The sequence below is a fragment of the Pipistrellus hanaki genome (assembly GCF_964339955.1).
Source record: "Pipistrellus hanaki genome assembly, chromosome: 2".
NCBI classification, from domain to species: Eukaryota; Metazoa; Chordata; class Mammalia; order Chiroptera; family Vespertilionidae; genus Pipistrellus; species Pipistrellus hanaki.
Window position 1 is genome coordinate 107,483,565 of NC_140504.1, and position 24,234 is coordinate 107,507,798.

The 24,234-nt window shown below is 37.7% G+C and overlaps 1 protein-coding gene across 3 annotated transcripts in view; it reads left to right on the top strand.

The window, feature by feature from the left end:
• Nucleotides 1-24,234, top strand: part of LOC311616713 (E3 SUMO-protein ligase RanBP2) — an 80,278-nt gene that overhangs the window by 506 nt on the left and 55,538 nt on the right. For 2 of the 3 annotated variants that reach the window (XM_084872402.1, XM_084872404.1), the window contains exons 2-4: nucleotides 19,093-19,160; nucleotides 20,425-20,536; nucleotides 21,313-21,465. The exons of the other annotated variant lie outside the window; for it this stretch is intronic. In XM_084872402.1, the coding sequence (XP_084728528.1) occupies nucleotides 19,093-19,160; nucleotides 20,425-20,536; nucleotides 21,313-21,465 (333 nt within the window). The remainder of the gene's footprint in view (nucleotides 1-19,092; nucleotides 19,161-20,424; nucleotides 20,537-21,312; nucleotides 21,466-24,234) is intronic. 3 annotated transcript variants of the gene reach the window in all.

Below are 24,234 nucleotides of genomic sequence, written 5' to 3' on the forward strand. Positions count from 1 at the left end.
CGGGCGTGGGCGCCTGCCATGGCCGGCGGGTTCTTTTCGCCGCCGGGACAGTTACCCGCCGCGGCGGAGGCGACGCCTTCCGGCCTTGGAGGTCGGTGGAACCCTGCGGGTTGGCACAGCTCCGGGCTGGGCTTTGCTGCTAACGGGACCATCGTGGGCGTGCAGGTGACCGAAGTGGGCACCGTCACATTTGCAACTGCCTCGCTAGTAGACCGCGCGAATGACACTGGAAGCTCTCCGTGTTTTGAGCCCCCCACCCCGCCCCAGCACTTTTTGAAAACTTAATTGCTTTTTAAAATAGCATTTTTTCTCTTTTAAAATAAATAATGTACTAGATATATTTTGTATTCAACGTGACTTTAGGGATTCTGTGTGTAGTGTGAGGAAAAAGGAATTAAGGGTGGCTGTGCACAGAATCTTGAGTCGGGTTGCCTGTGGTTGAATCTGCTCTGCGGTTTATAAGCTGTAGGATTTGAGTCAATTTAAACGTATTTCGTCAATAAGATGGAGCATATAGGATAATCCATGTTGAGCATTTAGGGCAGTGCTTGGCACATAGCATTAAATAAATGTTGATGTTAAAAAGAGTCAGTCATTCTGACCTGATGTGGGCAAGGACCTATTAGAATAAAAATAAATGGGTAGTTTTTTTAAAAAAAACAACCCCAAAACTCAAAGAGCAGATAATTGCATGTTTTGTCATATACTAGGCATTTGTTATCTCATTTTGTGCTTCCAATAACCATGTGGATATTGACACATGGAGAAATTAAAGATACTTGTCCAAGTTCAATAGGTGACTCGGCTGGACTTTGGTAGTGGGTCTAATTTAGTTTATTCAGGAATAGTGAAGTAGGTTACAGCCTGTTTCTCCAGAGAAGAATGGGTACCTAGAAATTGTTGGTGTAGTCATGAACACATATGTGGTGTCAGAATCTAAAACAGAACCTTATTAAGGGTTTCTGTACCCTTGAAATTGATACGACTCCCTCACCCCATTGGAAATGGGTTTTTATTTATTCTTATTTTTATTTTTTAATTCTTTATTGTAGTATTAGATACCACTTTTTTTTTTTTTTTTTTAAAGCAGGATAAAAGCTTTCATGAGATTGTTAGTGGGCACCCTTGCTCCCCAAAATTAAGAACCGTTGGTCTAGACAGAAGTTAGAATGTTCTTTGATCTACCTAGCTCTTCCATCAAAGAGGTTGGGGGCAAATTTTTAAGGACTGGTTATTATGGCCATCTCTCTTCTACATTTAAAGAGTATTATTTTAATAAGATGTTTTTCTTCACACAAGGAGAAATAGTTTACTTTAGAGCCTGGTGATTTCAGTGGAATATTAATAACTTTGGAACTTGTGATGTTATTCAAGGTAAACTTGCCTCTAAGTGAAATGACAAAAACGGGTGCTTTAGATAACGGAAGGGAGATGGTGGAGGCAGCAGGCGCTGTGAAGAGTAGAAAGACTAGTACCGTGTTTCTCCGAAAATAAGACATCCTCTGAAAATAAGACCTACTTACAGGTTTCTTTCTGAGTGAAATATAAGGCATCCCCCTAAAATAAGGTCCTCCTAGGCTAAACATGAGAGATTTGGTCCACTGATTCTGAAAGAAATGGAGTCACAAGAAATTCACCAGGAAATTCAGGAATTGGATTGTTATGATGATGTTCCAGAAGATGATGACATGGTTGTCATTGAATAAATTAGTAAATTCTTGATCCTGTAGGATTCACAGTTTGTCTGGTTTGTGTTGACAACTACCGTACCTTATACAGGTAATAAATTTCCTTTATTTTCATTTAACAATAAATGTGTACCGTATTCTTCATGGAAAAATAAGATATCCCCTGAAAATAAGACCTAGCACATCTCTGGGAGCAAAAATTAATATAAGACACTGTCTTATTTTCGGGGAAACAGGGTATTTACTTAGCTCCCATTTGGCAGAGACTGCACCTGTGGGAACTGCTCATGCTTTCTAGGTTGGCCCAGTTCTGGAGTAAGGTGATGGGTTCATATTTTCATATTTTCCCTTGCTTCCATTTGTTCATCTCTTTTGTTTTGCCATTTTTCTTCTCATTTACATTCAGCTCTTGTTGAAATTTTCACTTGTGTTTTTTAATTTTTATTTTTCCAGATGGCTTCTATTTAGTTTTTCTAGATTTCTGTTTAGTTAGCTTTTAATTCCAGACTCCTGCTTTTCTAATCCTTGGAGACAATTTGACAACTTTTAGTTGTTTGTCCTACCATTTACAGCTGTACTCTATATAACATATATACTTTTATTTCTTGATCTTCTACCCTCCATTTTCGACACTTCTCTGTTCCTCCAGGCGTCTGCCGACAAATGTTTTTTCCCACCCCTTGTTCTTCCAGAACTGTTTCTGTAATTTTTAGTTAAATGAATATTTAGTGTTTATATAATATGAGAAGGTATATGTCTTTGCACTTGAGTTGTCTTTATTGTGTTTTATTTTTTTCTGGAGTTAACAATTGGTTTATTTTTTGGTGTGTTTAGCTTTCTGTGATGTATTACTAATTCTTTACTCAAACCCAATTTAAACTCTCAACTGTGATTAAACAGTTCACATCACCCACAATTTCAAGTTAAAAAACATTTTTTTTTTTTTTTCAAGTGTCTTCCTTCTGGAGCACTCTCGTTTTACTGCTCCAGCCTGGAGTGGTTTCTGTTTCTCTTTCCTACATAGCTGTGTTCCTGGGACTTTTCCTTTATCATCATTTTGAGAAATGCCTTCACTTTTCTGTGTTAGACTCTTGGTTTCTTGTAACTCTTGTCCTCTTGACTTACTTCCTCTGTTTTGTTTTAGTACAATCTCCAGTTTGCTTTGAGAAGGAATAAGGGGAAATTTTTAGTGTGTCTGATTACCTAACTGATAGTTTGGTGATCAGATTCTAGATTTCAAATAATTATTTCCTCAATTTTGAGAGCATTGCTTAATTTTCTGATCTTTTATACTATTGTTAGATGTTTTATGTGATTCTTGTTGATAGCTTTTAGGTTTTCTGAATATTCTATTCAATTGGCAAACATTTCTTTCAGTTCTGTGACATTTCTTTGAGTAACTGTCTTTTTTTTTTTGTCATCTTTCAGATGTGTTTGTTTATTATTTTTATTTTTAAACTAGAGGCTCATTGCACGGATTTGTGCACTGATGGGGGTACCTTAGCCTGGCCTGCACCCTCTCGCAATCCAGGACCCCTTGGGGGATGTCGGATAGCCAGTTTCATCCTGATTCCTGCAGGCCCGATCCAGACAGGAGGGAGCACAATCCCAGCAGGCTAGATCCACCAGACAGGAGGGAGCCCAATCCTGTGCATTGAATGTTTGTCCCCTGGTGGTCAGTGCATGTCATAGTGACCAGTTGCTTAGGCTTTTATTATATAGATTACAGTTTACATTAAGTTTTGTTCTTCTCTTTTTAATATGCTTTTTAAAATTTATTTTAGAGAAAGAGGAAGGGAGGGAGGAAGGGAGAGAGAGAGAGAAACATTGATGAGAGAGAAACATTAATTGGTTGCCTCCTGCACACCCCCTACCAGGAATGGAGCCCACAACTTGGGCATTTCAACCTTTTGGTACTGGAGACTACACTCAACCAACTCAGCTACAGCCAGGGCTCAATATTGTTTCTTAGTAATTTCAGATATACAAAATAGTGTTTAGAAAATCGTGTACTTTACCGAATGGGCCCTCTGATATTTCTAGTACCCACCTGTCCCCATACATCAGGGGTCCTCAAACTTTTTAAAGTGGGGGCCAGATCACGGTCCCTCAGAGAGCTGGAGGGCCAGACTATATGAACTACTAATTCCTACTGTAACACCTCGGCTGCGCTCACTGCCCAAAAAACCTGGCGGGCAGGATCAGACTCCTCTGCGGGCAGCATGTGGCCCGCGGGCCGTAGTTTGAAGACCCCTGCCATACATAGTAATCATGATACTAGAGGCCTGATGTATGAAATTCATGCAAGGGGCTCAGTCTTCACAGCCTCGGCCCTTGCCGCCCTGGCGTCATCCAGAAGGATGTTCAGAAGGTTGTCTGCCTGTCTGGTCTAATTAGCATATTTGCTTTTATTATTATATATTATTGACTATATTCCCCATGCTGTAATCTACATCTCTGAGACTATTCTGTAACTAGCAATTTGTACTGCAAATCTCTTTACCTATTTCACCCTGCTCTCCAACATCCCTCCCCTCTGACAGTTGTCAGTCTGTTCTCTATGAGTTTGTTTCTATTTTATTTATTTTGTTCTTTGATTTCACATATAAGTGAAAGCATGATTTGGTTTTGGTTTGGTCCTCCACATTTTCCTTTCTTATTTATGTTGTCTTCTCTTTGTTCTTATTTATTTATTTTTTTAAAGAGATTTCCCTATAACCTTACTTTACAGGAGTAAAACCAGACAAAGACATTATAAGAAAAGGTAACTACAGACCAGCAATGCTCACAAACATAGATGCAAAAGAAATCCTCAAGAAAGTATTAGTAACTGAATCCTAAAAATGTGTTAAAAGCAGCATATATCGTAACCAAGTAGTATTTATCCCAGGTATGCAACACTAGCTCAGCAAAAAACAATTAATAAAGCAATTCAGCATATTTACAATCTGATTCCAAAGTTTATGTAGAATGGCAATAATAATAATAGCCAACAAGATGTTGAAGGAAAAGACAGTTGGAGGACAGACACTACCTGACTTCAATACAAAGCTAGAGTAATCAAGACAATGTGTGATAAAAGCAAAAGTATAAAAAGTAAAATGGAACAGAAGAGAGTGCCCAGAAATGAGTCAAATAACTGCAACAAAGGAGAAAAGACAATATAATGGAGAAAAGTCTTTCAACAAAGGGTGTTAGAAAATCCACATATGAAGAAATGAATTTAGACACAGACTCAACCCACCCTTCACAGAATTTAACTCAAAATGAATCACAGACCTAAATGTAAAACAAAAAATATAAGTAGATAGCTTAGGAGAAAATCTAGATGACCATGGGTTTGGCTAGGACTTTTTAGATACAGCATCTATGGCACAATCCATGGAAGAATTGTTAAGTTCTATTTCATTGAAATTAAAAATTTCTGTTCTACCAAAGACATTGTCAAGAGAATGAAGAGAAGCCACACCCCAGGAGAAATCATTTGCAAGGCACATTTGAGATAGGTCTATTATTCAAAGTACACAAATAACTTAAAAACCAATAATAAGAAAACCCAATTAAAAAATGGGTCTAAGACCTGAACAGACACATCACCAAAGAAGACGTACAGACAGCAAATAAACATATAAAAATGCCCTTTGCATCAGCTTGTTTAATTTGGAAATTAAGCTGATGTGGAGGGTACTACCTGGGCCAAGGGGCTGTTTGTTGGAGCGTCCTTTTGTACAATAAAAGTTTATAGTTCGATTCCCGATCAGGACACACTCCTAGGTTTTCAACTTTGATCCCCAGGCAGGGCATGTATGGGAAGCAACCAATTGATGATGATCAATGTTTATCTTTCTCTTTCTCTTATTCCCCCTCCCCCGGCCCCCCCCCCATCCAAAAATAATCAGTCCTCAGGTGAGGATTTTTTTTTAAAAAGCACAAGGTGACATATTTATTCCTATAAGAATAGCCAAAATCCAGAACACTTTCATCACCAAATGCTGGTGAGGATGTGGTGCTACTGGAACTCTTTCATTGCCAATAGGAATGCAAATAGTATCCACAGGGGATGACAGTTTAGCTGTTTATTATAGTATTAAATATATGAGTCATCAATAGTGCTGCTTGGTATTTACCCAAAGGAGTTCAGGACTTGTCACAAAAACCTATACACAGCTCAGCTAGAATGGTTCAGTTGGTTGATCATTATCCTGTGAGCTGAAAGGTTGCTGGTTCTATTTGTCAGAACATGTACCTGGATTGTAGGTTCAATCCCCTGACAGGGTGGGTGATCTAGGCAACTGATCAATGTTTTTCTCTCACAGCAATTGTTTCTTCCTCTCTTGCCTTCTCTCCCTCTCTCTACCCCCCTCCTCTCTATAAAATCAATGGGGGGAAAAGCACATCCTCAGGTGAGGATTAAAAAACAAGGACAGTGTGGTACTAACATAAGAAAAGACATGTAGGCCAATGGACGAGAATTGATTGTTCAGAGATAAACCCATAAACCTGTGGCCAACTGATTCCTGACAAAGGTGTCAAGTCCATTCAATGGGAAAAGAAGAGCCTCTTCACTAGATGGTGATGGTACAACTGAACTTGCAAATGCAAAAGAATGAAATTGGACCCCTTCCTCACAACATATACAATTTAAAATGAGTCAACAACTTAAATATAATAGTTAAAAATCATAAAACTCTTAGAAGAAAACATAAGGTAAGTTTTTGTAACCCTGGATTTGGCAATGTATTATCAGACATGATACCACAAGACATGAAAGAAAAAAGTAGGTAAAATGGGATTAATCTAAATTAAAAACTGTATCAACTGAAATTATAAAGAAAGTGAAATTATAAAAATAATTGAAATCATCTTAAACATAAGAATTTCTACAATTCAATAAAAAGACAAATATGCAACCAAAACCAAGGTAAAGAACCTAAATAGACATTTCTCTAAATACATGAAAATAGCCAATAAGCCAAGAAAAGGTTCTCAATATTATTAATAATTAAGAAAATGCAGCCCAGCCAGCATAGCTCGGTGGTTGAGCATCAGTTTATGAACTAGGAGGTCACGGATCGATTCCCAGTCAGGGCACATGCCCGGGTTTCAGGATCAATCCCCAGTGTGGGGCATGCAGGTGGCAGCCAATCAATGATTCTCATCATTTATGTCTCTATTTTTACGCCCCCCCTCCCTCCTTCCCTTCTTTCCTCTTTGAAAGCAATAAATATATATTTAAAAAGAAAAGAAAATGCAGATCAAAACCACCTACTACATTAGCTATAAGAAAAAAAAATTTGAAGGAAGAAAATAGAAAATTTGGCAAGGATGTGGAGTAACAAACTGTTCTTCTTACACTGCTATGAGATAAAATGATGCAGCCATTGTGGAAAAGTTTGGTGACTCCTTAAACACTAAGCATAGAATATGACCCCATAATTGTACACCCTGATAAATGCCACCCAAAAAATGGAAAACAAGGTTACAAGCAGGTGTTTGTATACTCAGGTTCACAGGTTCATTACTTAAAATAGCCAAAAGGTGAAACAATCCAAGTGTCCCTCAACAGATGAATGAATAAACAAAATGTAGAATCTGCACATAATTATTATTCAGTAATAATAAAGAATGAAATCTGACAATGGTTACAACATGGATGAGTCCTTAAAACATGCTCAGTGGATAGAGCGTAGGTCGGCCTGACAACAGAAGGGTCCCAAGATTCAATTCAGGTCAAGGGCATGTATCGGGTCTAGTAATAATTAATGTCGTTTTTAAACATTCGTTTAAAATCTTGCTTGGCGTTGACTTGTATTGACATAACCTTCAAACACGTGGTATCTACAGAACGTGTGAAGTGCAATTAACAAGTTTTGCTTGAAAAAGTTTGTGTTTGGTTTGGTTTTTGTTGCAGAACTAGGGCTAAGAAGATGGCGGATGAAGAGCATATTCGGCACTGCATGCTTTACGAGTTCTAATTAGGAAGAAAAGCAAGTGAGGCTGCAAAAATCATCCATAGTGCTCTTGGTCAAGATGCAGTTAGCGCCAGAAAATGCCAGTGTTGGTTTGAGAAATTTCGCGAGGGAAATTTTTCGTTAGATGACAAGAGTGGTCGAGGCCGTGTGTCCAATTTTGATCAAGAAGCTCTTCAAGCTCTTTTGGTGCAAAATCCTCAAATTACCCAACAAGAGCTTGCGATAACTTTAAATTGTTCACAAAAAACAATTTCCAATCAATTGCGTGCACTTGGCAAAGTCCAAAAGTTTGGAAAATGGGTTCCTCATGAGTTGACCGACAACAACCGTAATCAAAGAGTCACAATTTGCAGTTCGCTCCTCTCTTGTCAAAACCGTTTGCCGTTTTTAGAGCAAATTGTTACCGGACATGAAGAATGGGTGCTGTATGTTAATTTGAAAAGGCGGCCTCAATGGTTGGACAAAAATGAGGCTCCGCAGCCCACGCCAAAACCTGACTTGCATGCGAAAAAAGTGATGCTGTGTGTTTGGTGGAATTTTAAAGGAATTCTTCATTATGAACTTTTACCATCTAACCAAACCATTACAAGTGCAGTGTATAGTGCCCAATTGGAAAGGTTAGCCCAAGCTTTAAGAGAAAAAGAACCCGCGCTGATTAATCGGAAGGGCGTAATTCTTCACCACGATAACGCACGACCGCATACTGGAAGAATCACTGCTGAAAAACTGCGCCAGTTGGAATGGGAAGTTCTCCCTCAACCTGCATATTCTCCTGATATTGCCCCTTCTGATTACCATTTGTTTTGTTCTTTGCAAAACTTTCTTCTTGGAAAAAAATTTAATAATGAAGAATGCCTCAAAAATGCATTGACCGAATTTTTTGCATCAAAATCACAAGAATTTTACAACAGAGGGATTAAAATGCTTCCTGAGCGTTGGGCACAAGTAGTAGCAAACAACGGCAACTATATTGTTGATTAAATTTTGTTGTATTGTTTTAACTAAATTCGATTTAAAAAAGTATTAGAAAACGACATTAATTATTACTAGACCTAATACCTTGGTTGTGGGCACATCCCCAGTAGTGGGTGTGCAGGAGGCAGTTCATCAATGTTTCTCTCTCATCGATGTTTCTAACTCTCCATCCCTTTCCCTTCCTCTCTGTAAAAAATCAGTAAAATATTTTTTAAAATAAATATAAATAAATAAATAAAACATACTAAGTAAAATAAGTCAGAAACAAAATAACAAATATTGTATGTTCCCACTTATATGAAATATCAAAAATAAGCAAATTCATAGAGAAAGATTATAGGTAACCAGGGCTGGTGGGGTGGGTGGGAGGATAACATGGGAGTTATTGCTTAATTGTTACCAAGTTTATGTTCAGGGTGATGGAAAGTTTTACAAAGACAGTTGATCCCTGGGTGGGTAGAGGTACTGACCTCCCATGCAGTCAAAAATCCATGTATAACTGGACTCCTCATGGTGATGGCTGAACTAATACAACTAAATTGTATACTTAAAAGTGGTAAAAATGTCAAATTTTGATATATATATATAACTACAATTAAAAAAAGGTAAAGTAACATACCAGTTCATCTGTATGGTATGTGAATTACATCTCAGTAAAACTTAAAAATATACTCTTAATTTTATGTCAAAATACTGACATATATAATACTAAGGAAATTATTCCAAGTGATCTTAGTATGACAGTATTGACACTACATCTTTCTTAACAGAGTATATTCTAAACTAAAGAACTACAAGCAATCCTTATTCTATTATGTATTGACATTATGTCTAGTAGGAATCTTTATTTATTTTTAAGGAATCTATTTTTAATAGGGGGTTAGAAAGCTCTGTCCCTAATGCCATTTTGATTGTTATGAGTTACATTTTGATTGTTATGTATTGTTATGTAATCTTCATTCAGTATTCTTTTAAAAAAATATATTTTACTGATTTTTTACAGAGAGGAAGGGAGAGAGATAGAAACGTTGATGTGAGAGACATATCTATCAGTTGCCTCCTGTACACCCCCTACAGGGTTGTGCCTGCAACCAGAGTACATGCCCTTGACCAGAATCAAATCTGGGAACTTTCAGTCCACAAGCTGACGCTCTATCCACTGTGCCAAACCGGTTAGGGCTCATTCAGTAGTCTTTATACTGCAAAAACAGGTTAAGAAAATCAGGTAGCCGAAACCGCTTTGGCTCAGTGGATAGAGCGTAGGCCTGTGGATTGAAGGGTCCCAGGTTCAATTCTGGTCAGGGCACATCCCCAGTGTGGGGTGTGCAAGAGGCAGATGATCGATGTTTCTCTCTCATCGATGTTTCTAACTCTCTATCCCTCTCCTTCTCTGTAAAAAATCAATAAAATACATTTTTAAAAAAATCAGGTATACTTTTACAAAACAAAGGAATATACCAGAATTGGGTATATAGAGTCCCTCCCCCCTTTCCCATCATTATGAACTCACATTTCAAAGATATGAGGAATGACAATAATAATTTATGACAGTAATCTATACTAATAAAAGCCTAAGTGGCCCTCGCACTTGACGTTGTCACAAGATGACTGCGTGCACAGTGGTGGAGCCAAGGGACCCTCAGGCCTCCCAGCTACCACTCAGTGCAGGGAGGCCTGAGGGTTCTTTGGCTCCACCAGGTGTGGAGGAGGCAGGTCCCTGCGTCTTCACTACCTTGCGTAGAGGAGTTGGGTGGCAAAGAAGGGCAGTTAGGGATGATCAGGCCAGCAGGGGAGCAGTTAGGAGGCAATCAGGCTGACAGGCAGAAACAGTTGGGGGTGATCAGGCAGGTGGGCGGGTGGTTAGGAGGCAGCGGTCCTGGATTGTGAGAGGAATGTCTGACTGCCAGTAGTGGACATCCCAGATTGGAGAGGGTGCAGGCCAGACTGAGGATCAGCTCCCCTCACTTTCGTGCACGGGGCCAGTAGTAATACATAACAATCAAAATGGCATTAGGGACACAGTTTTCTAACCCCCTATTAAAAATAGATTCCTACTAGACATAATGTCAATACATAATAGAAAAATGAACTCCATTAACCTAATTTGCTTCCAACTATCTCATTAAAACACTGTCTTAAGAGAAAGTTATTAAAAACTTATAGAACTATAAAATTTGAAAGAAACTTGATAATCTACTGTCACCGATTTGCTCATTTCACAAAGAAAATGAACAAGCCCTGAGAGTAAGTGCCTTGTGACAGAATACATACATAGCTGGGAAGGAGTAGGAGCAGAGGCAATGCCATACAGGACAATCTGTGAAGCAGCCAGTGTGCTTTTTCAAATGACAATGCCACTGTAAGCAAATGCTTGAATTCACTTAACTACTAAGTATTAAGAGTTGATGCAAGACATAAAAATAGAAGCATTCAGACTTTGAAAGATGCCACAACTGACTTCTCTCTAACCTACTCCCACCCTCCACACACACACACCCTGCAAAACATTGAAATGGACTTGTTCTCAGTATAAACTGATGGGCTGCAAACTTGTGGAGACCTGACAAGGGTGAGGGTAAGGATAAGCAAAGTCTAGATACTGAATGGTGTTCCACAATCCCTTAGTATTAAGGTAATGCTGGCCTCAGAATGAGTTAGGAGGTATTTCCTATGTTTTAGCCTCAGAAAGATTATAGGGAATTGGAGTAATTTATTTTTTAATTGTTTGATAGAATTCACTAGTGAGCCCATCTGGGCCTGGTGATTTTCTGTTTCGGAAGATGATTAATTATTGATTCAATTTCTTTAATAAAAATAGGCCTGCTGAGGCCAGCTATTTCACTTTTAAAAAAATATATATTTTATTGGTTTTTTGCAGAGAGGAAGAGAGAGGGATAGAGAGTTAGAAACATCAATGAGAGAGAATCACCTATTAGCTGCCTCTTGCACACCCCTTACTGGGAATGTGCCCGCAACCAAGGCACATGCCCTTGACTAGAATCGAACCTGGGACCTTTCAGTCTGCAGGCTGACGCTCTATCCACTGAGCCAAACTGGTTTAGGCTATTTCACCTTTTAAGGAATTGTGTCTTTTAAGGAATTGGTTCATGCCATCAGATTTGTGGGCATCGAGTTATTCATAGTCTTTTTTATCCTTTTAGTCATGTCTTTTTAGGTACATACCACATTAAGGAGTTTTATGTCTCCTGGGAGAATTGTCTGCTACATTATTATGTAATGCTTCTCTTGATCCAGTAGCTTTCCTTGCTCTGAAGTCTTCTCTGCCTGAAATTAAGATAGCTTCTCTTGGCTTTCTTTTGATTAGTATTAGATTGGTATATCTTCCCCCAACTATTCACATTTATTTTATTATTGCGGTATAATTAGCATACAACATTGTTATTTTAGGTATACAACATGATTCCGTGTTTGTATATCTTGTGAAATGATTGCCACAAAAGTCTTAACATCTGTCACTATACATAGTTACAGGACTTTTTTTTCTTGTGATGAAAACTTTTAAGATTTACTCTCTTAGCAACTTTCAGATATGCATGCCCTCAGTTACAACCCTGTGACATTATTTTATAACTGAAAGTTTGTGCCTTTGACTCCCTTCACCTATTTCACCCTCTCTTCCACCCTCTCTGGCAGCCACCAGTCTGTTCTATCATTTATGAACTTGGCTTCTTTAATATTTATTTTTTAAAAGATTCTACATCTAAGTGAGGTCATGTGGTATTTGTCTGGTTTATTTCACAGCATAATTCTCTCAGGATTCATTCATGTTGTTTCAAATGGCACGATTTCATTATTTTTTCCATTGTATATAAATACTTAACTTTTCTGTATCCAGTCATCCTTGACAACACTTAGGTTGTTTCTATATCTTGGCCATTGCCTATGAACCTGGGGGCCCATATATCTTTTTTGAGTTAATATGTTTTTTTGTTGTTATTTTGTTTTGTTTTGTTAATCCTCACCTGAGGATATCCTTTCCATTGCATGTGCCCTAACTTAGGGCTAGGAGTGAACCTGCAACCTAGGTACGTGCCCTTGACTGGGAATCATGCCCTTGATTGGGAATTGAACTGGCAACCCTTCATTGTGTGGGACTCTAACCACAGAGTACACTGTGACCAAAGTTCCCGTTAATGTATTTTTCCTCAAGGTTTTTAAAAAACATATTTTTGGGAGGGGGGCGAGGGCATGGGTCAGGGGGTATGTCAGTTGGGGGGAATCAAAAGGAGACATATGTACTACAATTTGTAATACTTTAAACAATAAAAAAAAGAACAAAACAAAAAAAACCTAAACATATGCTGCTTGAATAATTGACACTTGTTAATTATTTGTTTAAAAAATAGGGGCTTTAGCCTACATTATTTATCAAAATGTTTCAGACTTAACAGTAATTTTGGAAAACTGAAAGGAAATGGAGATGAATACTTCATGTATCTCAAATTAGAAAGGCCTTTTTAAAAATCATGTAATCTAAAAAAGTAAACAGTAAAGATTATTACTGTGTAAAAATTGAAGTCTTATTTCACAAACTCATTGAGCACTGAGACAAATGTCAACCTAGGAAAACTGAAAAACCCTCAAATACCATTGTGGTTAAGAACCCTTAAAAATTATTCAATTTTTCTCTGCCCTCTCAAAATTGGAATAGTTAACGTATATTAATAATTCATACTATAAATATTTGAGTATGACTTAAAATTATCTTATTAATTAGAGAAACGGTAGGTTGACTCAGTATTACTTCTACCTATCAAATTAGCAAAGATAGAAGAAATAAAAAAAAATCAATATTGATGAATATATGGTAGGTCCTTGGGTTACGTTGGAGATCTGTTCCTATGGTATGATGTAACACGATTTCACAGTAATTCGGAACCCACCTACATAAGCACCTACGTCACTCACATGGAGCACATACACAGCTATAATGAAGTGAAACAGTAAAAAATTTTTAAAAGAAAGATAACAATTCCTGACCTTTACTTGTGGTAAATAATAAAATACATAAAGCACATATGTACATGCGTCAAAATGATGGAACTTTTTTTTTTTTTTAATAAATAAAGGGGACATGGTGACATAACCATGAAACGACTTACGTCAAGTCTGATGTAACCCAAGGACTGCATGTACTCTGATTTAGGCATAGAATACTGAGTAGGGAGGTTAATTGATAAAAACTTTATGGAGGAGAATTGATACCATAGCAAAAACTTTAGATTTTTGTATATTGCTTGAACTAGTCAAGTTTTAGAAACCTATCTACCCTGTTTCCCCGAAAATAAGACAGTGTCTTATATTAATTTTTTCTCCCAAAGTTGTGCTAGGTCTTATTTTCAGGGGATGTCTTGCCTTTCCATGCGCTAGTCTTATTTTCGGAGGATGTCTTATTTTCGGGGAAACACGGTATGTATGTATGTATGTATGTATGTATCTATCTATCTAAAAGGCTAATATGCAAAGTTTCAACCAGAGACTGGGAATGATCGCTGCTATGAGGTGTGCTGACCAACACGGGGAGGCATGGAACGAATGAAGGCCCCGGCCGGCAGCCGGAAGGCCCTGATCGGCCCTAATCACCAACCAGGCCTAGGGACCATATCCATGCATGAATTTCCTGCACTGAGCTTCTAGTTTATCATAAGGACATAATCAGTGGGTATACAAACTTACCTGTATTTAAGTAAATATTGAATACATACCACCTGTCAGATAATGTTCTTGGATCCATGGTAATTATAAGCCACAGGGGCCCTTATCCTGGTAGAGCCTACAATTTTGAGGACAAACATTCATAAAGTCAAGACAAATAATTACTACTTGTATAAATGCAATGATGGGAATAAATGGGATTTTGTGGTAAATAATGAAGGAATACTTCAGTCAGGGAAGGCAGTGGGAGTGGGGTAGGGGAAATTATCTGAAATTCCACCATGCTACTATGCTGTCTTACTAAGGGGATTCTTAGAAGCATTTAGACAGAACTTCTTTGATGTTACTTTGATTTAGTTACTTCTTAGGCAAGTTCATATGCCATTTATCTACTATCTACCCTGTTTCCCCGAAAATAAGACAGTGTCTTATATTAATTTTTGCTCCCAAAGATGCGCTAGGTCTTGTTTTCAGGGGATGTCTTATTTTTCCATGAAGAATACGGTACACATTTATTGTTAAATGAAAATAAAGGAAATTTATTACCTGTATACGGTATGATAGTATGGTAGTTGTCAACACAAACCAGACAAACTGTGAATCCTACAGTATCAAGAATTTACTCATTTATTCAATGACAACCATGTCATCATCTTCTGGAACATCATCATAACAATCCAATTCCTGAATTTCCTGGTGAATTTCTTGTGACTCCATTTCTTTCAGTAAAAGGCGAAAGATTTATGCGATCTGAAGAGAAACCAGAGTATTACTCCATTTCTTTCAGAATCAGTGGACCAAATCTCTCATGTTTAGCAATAGCACTGTTTTTAAATGAGTACTTCTTGTCAAGGTAGCTGCTCGCAGTGCATTTGCAATGCAACTGTCAGTGATTTTCTCCCATGAATTCTTCACCCAAGTCACAACTTCTTGCAGTTTAGGTTTCACAAACTTCCCATGCTGATTTCTCTCCATTCTATTTTCAATGTAGTCATTAATTTCCATGCGCAAATTGTCTTTGAATGGCTTGTTCATTGCAATATCAAGAGTCTGGAGATAGGCCGTCATTCCTGCGGGAATCATTATCTGATCTATTTTTCTTTCGTGAAGAAATGTCTTCATGTCTGTAGCGCGGTGAGTGCTGGCTGTATCCCAGACTAGCAGACCTCTTTGGCTCCCTCGCATAACAAGCGGCAGCATTAAATCGACCCACTTCCTTATAACTGCTTGTGTGGCCCAGGCTTTTTCAGTTTCAAGAATAAAAATGCCCAAAACATGTTCAATCTTTTCCTTCTTGCCCTTAGAAATGATTAAAGGTGGGATTTTAATGCCATCCAGATGAATTGCCAAAATACAGGAAACACGTGCACTTTTGTAAGCAGTGGAGGGAATGTACACTAAGGAGGCACCCTGCTGTTCAATTGTTGTTTGAGATGATTGGCCCATAAACACTGCAGTTTCATCCATAGCAATCATGTTGGAAAGATTGTATTTAGAGAAGTCAGCATCATCAATAAAGGACTTGAATGTGAGTGATCGCTTAATAACTTGAGTATCCTCCAACCTAAACAATGTTGTAGATCTTCTTAAAGACAGTTCATTTCGATAAAGGAAATTTTCCAGCCAGTGTTGTGATGCTTTGAAGTCTTCGGGGGCTATGTCAAACTGTGGTGCCTTTGCAAGGGGAAATTCTTGAATCTGAGCCCTATTCACAACCAAAGCCTTTGCTCTCCTGTCAACAACCCATTCACAGATCAGGTCTTCCAGCTCGGAAAATAATGTTTGCCGACCTGATCCACACTTGCTCTTTTTAGCATTTCCCTTGTCCACTTATTCAATGAGGTTACCATACTCTGCTCGCCATTTTCGGACCAATGGGATACTCAACATCTTCTCTTTGCAGAAAGCAGTAAGATTTTGGCCCCAAGAGTCTTCCACGATTCCTTTCTTATACTCCACGGAGTAGCTTTTTCTTTTTGCGCTCATTTCTAGGGGTTAAAAAAAAGGAATTGGGGTATCAAGGTGGGGGAGGGGGATCACTTAAAATGACACAGGGGACCGGGGGGGGGGGGGGGGGGAATCAAAATGGCACAGGAGAATCAGAGGGGGGATTACCATTTTAGTAACTCCTTTTGATCCTCCTGTGTCATTTTGATTGCCCCCTTTGATCCTCCTGTGTCATTTTACGTGATCCCACTCCCCCCACTCCTGTGTCACTGAACACCTTCACCAGACTTCCCCCCTACCCCTTTATCAGACATTTATCCCCTGGGGCCTGCCTGGGGACTGTCACTGGGCTTGCTGGGGCCTCCACTGCTTACGAAAGTGCACGTGTTTCCTGTATTTTGGCAATTCATCTGGATGGCACTAAAATCCCACCTTTAATCATTTCTAAGGGCAAGAAGGAAAAGATTGAACATGTTTTGGGCATTTTTATTCTTGAAACTGAAAAAGCCTGGGCCACACAAGCAGTTATAAGGAAGTGGGTCGATTTAATGCTGCCGCTTGTTATGCGAGGGAGCCAAAGAGGTCTGCTAGTCTGGGATGCAGCCAGCACTCACAACGCTACAGACATGAAGACATTTCTTCACGAAAGAAAAATAGATCAGATAATGATTCCCGCAGGAATGACGGCCTATCTCCAGACTCTTGATATTGCAATGAACAAGCCATTCAAAGACAATTTGCGCATGGAAATTAATGACTACATTGAAAATAGAATGGAGAGAAATCAGCATGGGAAGTTTGTGAAACCTAAACTGCAAGAAGTTGTGACTTGGGTGAAGAATTCATGGGAGAAAATCACTGACAGTTGCATTGCAAATGCACTGCGAGCAGCTACCTTGACAAGAAGTACTCATTTAAAAACAGTGCTATTGCTAAACATGAGAGATTTGGTCCACTGATTCTGAAAGAAATGGAGTCACAAGAAATTCACCAGGAAATTCAGGAATTGGATTGTTATGATGATGTTCCAGAAGATGATGACATGGTTGTCATTGAATAAATGAGTAAATTCTTGATACTGTAGGATTCACAGTTTGTCTGGTTTGTGTTGACAACTACCATACTACCGTACCGTATACAGGTAATAAATTTCCTTTATTTTCATTTAACAATAAATGTGTACCGTATTCTTCATGGAAAAATAAGACATCCCCTGAAAATAAGACCTAGCGCATCTTTGGGAGCAAAAATTAATATAAGACACTGTCTTATTTTTGGGGAAACAGGGTAGTATGCCCGGGTTAGAAAAAGAGGGCCTTGAAGACTGTTCAGGGGGTTATTAGCCCAGGACACACTGTCACTGCCCTTTGCTTCCCTGGTTGCAAATCTTGTGGGGTCCTTAACTTTGGAGGGGAAGAAGAGGAGGAAGGGTATGGGGTCCTTTGTGTTGAAGGTATTTATCTCTTGCTGGCAGGAATCCCAGGGAAGGTCTCAGTGAAGGGTCTCAATAGAATATTCATAAGCTTTCCAAGTGTGCTCTTTCATGCTCCTCGTCTCAGCTGATTGGTTGGAGCCAGAGGGGTCATTAGTCAGTGCAACTAGTTTTGAGAAAGCCATGGTATTAGTTGTCTGGTTTTGCTGCTTTTCTGGGCTGGGGATGAAATACATCTGAGGCCTAGATGTTATCATTAGGGAGGAAAAGATCAGAGGGGCTAAAGCCATGAACATCAATATGAATGGTCAGAGAATTCAAACCCCATGACCAGGGATATGTTAGGAGGGGAAAGATTAGCGGGGGGCATGAGGCCCATGTTTTCTCAGTTTTGTCCCTTGTCTGGTAACCAAGGCTTTCCATCCTGATGACCTTCTTCTGTACCTGGCCCATTATTCTCGCTCACATCATGTCTGTCTAACTGCTTATCAGTAAATGAAAATATACTACTTTGTAGACTACTGTTTTTCACTTAATATCTTGGTTTTTTCCTTGTGTCCTTGTATAGTTTTAAAAAATTAGATTTAACGGCTGTGTACTCTTATCACGTGTATATAACACTAGCTATTGTGTCCCAGTGTTCTGTACTTGGAGCGTATAGAAATAAAAGAACCTGGGTGTGGACTTGGCTTATTACCAGAAGAATTCAATTTTTATTTCTGCCTTTTTAATTTCTTAAGTATAAAATACTGCTCTGTACAGAGAATAGTGCCTGGATCAGGGAATAAATCTCCAGTGCCTTACTAGATCTGCTTATTCTTACATGTAAAGGCTTTCACATGGTAGAAGAGAGGTTTTTGGTATACTTCTCCTCCTATCCCAAAGTATCTCTCTCTTTTAAAATCTTCACTGAAGGATATGCTTATTGAGGGTCTGGGGTAGGAGAGAGAGGAGGAGAGAAAGAGGGCAAGGAAGAGGGAGAGAGAGAAGGAAAGAGAGAGAGAGAGAAGAGAGAGAGAGAACATTGATCGGTTTCTTCCCACATGCACCCCACCAGAGTTGAAATCTGCAACTCAGGTATGTGCCCTGACTAGGAATCCAAGCCACAACCTTTTTAGTGCATGGGACAATGCCCAACCAACTGAGCCATACCTGGCCAGGGCACTGACATAAATTCTTAATTTCTATATGGTTTTATGTTGCTGTTCTTAAATTTGTTTTGTGATGAAAATTGTTACGTGGAATAATGGCTTTCAGAGCATACATGCATTTCTACAAGCAATTTCATTTATCTCTTAAGTGAACAAAAATAAATCATAGTAATTTTGTTAGGACAGATTTTTCTTATGAAAAATTTCAAAATTTAAAGTATGAGAAATAAAGAACTTTTAATGTTTTTTAGAAATCAATGAAAGGATTCTATTTTGCGAAGCTATACTATGAAGCTAAAGAATACGAGCTTGCTAAGAAGTAAGTACGAAACTAAACATGCTTTAGTTTTCTAAAATCAGTGCCTTACTGTATCTCATGTTCTTGGAAATGGGTAAAAAATTGTTGCTGTTTTTTAGCAGTTCTTTCTAAGTATATCCTGGAAATAAGGGATTTATCACTAAGATTGATCTTAAGGACCAGTTTAGATTCCTTGGAGATGGAGCCTAGGATGAGTATTTTCTTCGTGCCTACCAAAGGCAAGAAATTGTTTGCCTTAAAATACTTTTCTAAAGATTGTCCTGGGTTAGAATAAAAGACAACCATGTTTATATCTTAATTTCTTCTTGGTTACATTTCTGGTACATTAATCAGCTGGAAAACAGCAGTGAATACAAAATTAAACTTTGATTTCTGGATGGGAGACTAGCTTGTATAAAAGATTTTTAATTGATTCAGTAGGTCACACTGAAGCTTTGTCTCACACATAGTATGGCCAAGAAGGCTGTTGATCTGATTTGCTGATTTGCAGTAGAGAAAAGCAGAAAATGAAGAGGGAGGTAGGATATTAAAGGAATTTATGGGAAAATGAAAATGCTGATAAGGAGAAAGCACTTTTACTTAATAGCATTAGGCTGTTAACCCTCCTTCCTTATTAATGTGACACTTTTTTTCTTCAGTGTTGCCCTTAGGATACCACTCACTGACTCTAGAAGAGACTTCCTTATTTTTAGTTGTTAACTGATTGAAGAAATGAAAATTACCTTCATTTAGTACTATATTTAGCAATTTTTTTCTCTGCTCTAGTTTTTCTGGGTACACAGTACTGTTAGATATTGTTTTCTTGTTTAAAGATAAATACATTCTCTTAGTTGTTATTTGGGAAATTGTTGCTCTTTACTATTCACAGTATGATGACTTAAAATATTTACTCTCATCACTTTCTGATTTTTATGCAAACTCTTGGGTGTTTTTCCAAAATGTAATCAGGAAGAAAAAACAATTTATGTATTTATTTATTATATGTGGGTAGCACTGGAAAAACCATTTGATAAATGTAGCATTTAGTGGTAATATTAGTATGTTGTCAGCTTTGTGTGTTTGTGTTTAAGTATTATCCTTTTGTGTTATAGTACTTTGAGTTATCTTCATATCCTAGTTTAAAGAGTGGTACTCAATAATTATAATAATATAAATTAGTTGAGTGATTGCTTTGGTTTAAGATATACTCTTCAGTTATTTAAATATAGTTGTAAATGTGATTATTTAAAAATTACTTATTTTTATATTATTATTTTTTAAACAGATACATATCTACATATATTAACGTTCAAGAAAGAGATCCCAAAGCTCACAGGTTTCTTGGTCTTCTTTATGAAGTGGAGGAAAACATAGACAAAGCTGTTGAATGTTATAAGGTAAACTATGTAAGATTAAAATTTAGACGTTGTGCAGCCAAACACGATGCCCAGAGTAATTTTTGTAATATTCATATTCAAATGTTTAATATGGATGTCATGAAAACAAGGTATCACAGTACTATTAAGTGACACAGCTTGGCCCTAGCCGGTTTGGCTCAGTGGATAGAACGTCAGCCTGCAGACTAAAAGATCCTGGGTTTGATTCTGGTCAGAGGGCATGTATCTTGGTTGCAGGCTCCTCCTTGGCCCAGATTCTGGTTGGGACTTGTGTGTAGGAGGCAACCAATTGATGTGTTTCTCTCACATCGATAGTTTTCTCTGTCTTTCCCTCTATCTTCCACTCTTCCTAAAAAGCAATGGACAGATATTCTCAGGTGAAGATTATCACCCTCCCCCCCCCCCCAAAAAAAAAAAGTGACATAACATGGAACTGATTTTAAATTATTTGGCCCAAAGTATACTATGTTTGTAATTAAGAGGTTAGCACTTTAGAAGAACACGTTTAAATTTTAAACCTAACGTGGTCAGAAATGCTATTCTTATGTGTGTGGTATTCTTTCTTTTTTTCTTTTTTTTTTCTTCTTTCTTTCTGACATATCTAATAAAAACATAATTTTTATTAATTTATCTTCAAAAGTATTTTAGGACACTTTAAGTTTAATTATAATAACTTTGAAATAGCATCTTACCATTTAGGAATAGAGTTTTTCATGTTTATATATGAGTATCTGTACTTTAGGAACCCTACTAATTTATTATTTATTTTCTGATAGCGTTCAGTGGAATTAAATCCAACACAAAAAGATCTTGTGTTGAAGATTGCAGAATTGCTTTGTAAAAATGATGTTACTGATGGAAGAGCAAAATACTGGGTTGAAAGAGCAGCTAAACTTTTTCCAGGAAGTCCTGCAATTTATAAACTAAAGGTAAAAAAAGGGAATAAAATATGATAAAAGCAGTTGGGAAAACTAAAGGAAGTAAAACTATTTCTAATATTTGGAGTTAAATGACTTTTTAATAGGAGACATTAAAATATTGTGTGTGTGGGTGGGGAGTTGGTGGGTAATGGGTGAAAGTGGTCAAAACGTACAAACTTCCAGTTATAACATTAAATTCTGGGGATGTAATGTGCAGCATGCATGGTGACGATTAACAATACTGTGCTGTATATTTGAAAGGTGATAAGAGAGTAGATCTTAAAAGTTATTATCATGATAAAAACTAATTTGTAACTCTGAGGTGATGTTAACTAAACTTACTGTGGAAATCATTTTCCAGTATGTATATATCAAACTAGAGGCCTGGTGCATGAAAATTCATGCACTGGAAAGAGCGGGGTCCCTCAGCCCAGTCTGTCCCCTCTCACAGTCCGGGAGCCTAAGGAGCAGGAGGTGACCCAGCGATCAGGAGAAGGCGATGCCCTCATCACACCTCTGCTGCTGCCAGAGGTGGCCTTGGTGGCTGGCTGGGTAGCCACCATCTGAGACTTGCCTGAGCCTCATGCGGGCCTTGGGCAGCTGGGAGGTTGAGAACAGTTCTTAGATAGGATTATTATGTTGTTTATCTTAAACTAATACAATGACATATGTTAATTATACCTCTAAAAAAAGAATGTCAAAATTTTTTTCTTCAAAACTTTTGTGCCTTATTAGGCACTATTATGGTTTACAAATGATATCTCATTTACCCTGATGCAGTGATTAACATTTTAGGGACTTACAGTTTTGTAACTAGATGGTGGAGCTAATAATTAAATTGAGCTGTTTGGTATAAAATTTTTACTTCATTTGGTGAAAATTATCCAAAGGATGACAATTTAGGGTTATTATGAAGTTTTTAACGAACTACTATCTAAAAATGGAAAGGATTGTGCTATGGGATAGTGAGGTTTTCAAGCAAAACTTAAATGACAGTTTCTCCAGGATGTTACAGGTAATTACTAAAAATGATAGGAAGTTGTTGCTTCTATATTAACCAGTTCTGATTGTTATTCTTTACTGAATATAATATACTGGTTTGCAAAATAACTCTTGGATATAAAATCTTTTCAAATGTGCTAGCTAAATGGAATTTTTAGTGTATATTGTTTTTAAGAACTACCTACCTTCAATATACATGTTTCTGATAAAATTTTAACTTTTTATTAGTAAATAATTATAGATTTTTCACAGGAAGTTGTAAGATTGCACAGAGAGGTCATGTGTATACTTCATCCAACTTTCCATAGTGGTTACATCTTATGTAACTATAGTACAATGCATAGCTAAGAATTTGATATTGGTACAGTGTGTATGTATAGTTCTTTTAAATTTTATTACACGTATAGATTCATGCCCAGCTGGTGTGGCTCAGTTGGTTAGGTGTCATCTTATGCACTAAGAGGTTGCCATTTCTATTCCTGGTCAGGGTACATGCCCGAGTTGTGGCTTTATCCCAGTAGGGACATGCAAGAGGCAGCAAATCAATGTTTCTCATCGATGTTTCTCTCTCTCTGTCCCCTCCCTTCCTCTCTTTCTAAAATCAATAAAAATATATTTTAAAAAATCTATAGATTTTTGTCATCACCACTGCAGTCACGCACGATACAGGCTTATTAATTTTTTTCTCCCTGTGAGAAGCAGCTGGGTTTTAAATATTAATCTAAAACGTTAGGTCTAACCGAAACCGGTTTGGCTCAGTGGATAGAGCATCGGCCTGCAGACTCAAGGGTCCCGGATTCAATTCCCGTCAAGGGCATGTACCTTGGTTGCAGGCACATCCCAGTGGGGGGCGTGCAGGAGGCAGCTGATCGATGTTTCTCTCTCATTGATGTTTCTAACTTTCTATCCCTCTCCCTTCCTCTTTGTAAAAAGTCAATAAAATATATTTAAAAAAATGTTACGTCTGTGTAAATTTCTTTATCTTATTATCTTTGTGAAGCTAAACCTTTCTTAAATGTAACTTTTTAGCAAAGGAATTCTGGTTTTTAAAATTGAAGGCTTAAGGGAAATAGTTTTTTGGCATTTATTTAATGAATGAAAATATTATTGGTATAAGATCTTATGAGAGTAGAATTTTTGAAAAGCATAATAGTGTTGATCTTATTTCTTTTTAAACATACACTTGAAATCTAGGGCTTTTTGCAAATATGGAAAGGCCAAGTGAAAGTTTATGGAAGTGATCCAGAAGTAGAGTGATTGGTAAGGCGAGAGGGCAATGAAAAAAATAACTCTTATGGAGAGCTTGGTCTTTGCTAGGTGAAGGGAGCAGAGAGAAGTAAGTATAAGTAGATATGGCACAATGGAATTTACATTTGATGGCTTTAGTTTTCTCAGTGAAGAATGAATTGTAATCTTAAGTTGAAAGTGAGGGTTGAAGGAAAGTGTGGGAAATGTGAGGAGAGAGGAGGTGTATGAAATTATATTTTCAAGGAATGGAGAAAGTGAGTATTAGAGATACAATAGGATTTGTTCTAGGCATTACCAGTTTGAGATTTCCTAAATTTCCAAATGCCCTTAGTGGTATAGTTGCTATTTTAGAGATATAGAGAACACAGATAATAGGCTTCTTCTAAGGAAAGAAATGGAATTAATTGAGAGGATGTGTAAGCAAGTAGTAATTATGGATATTAGGGATTATGGCATTTTAGCTTAACAGAACGACTGTGTGTGTGTGTGTGTGTGTGTGTGTGTGTGTATGTGTTTTCTGGAAAATTA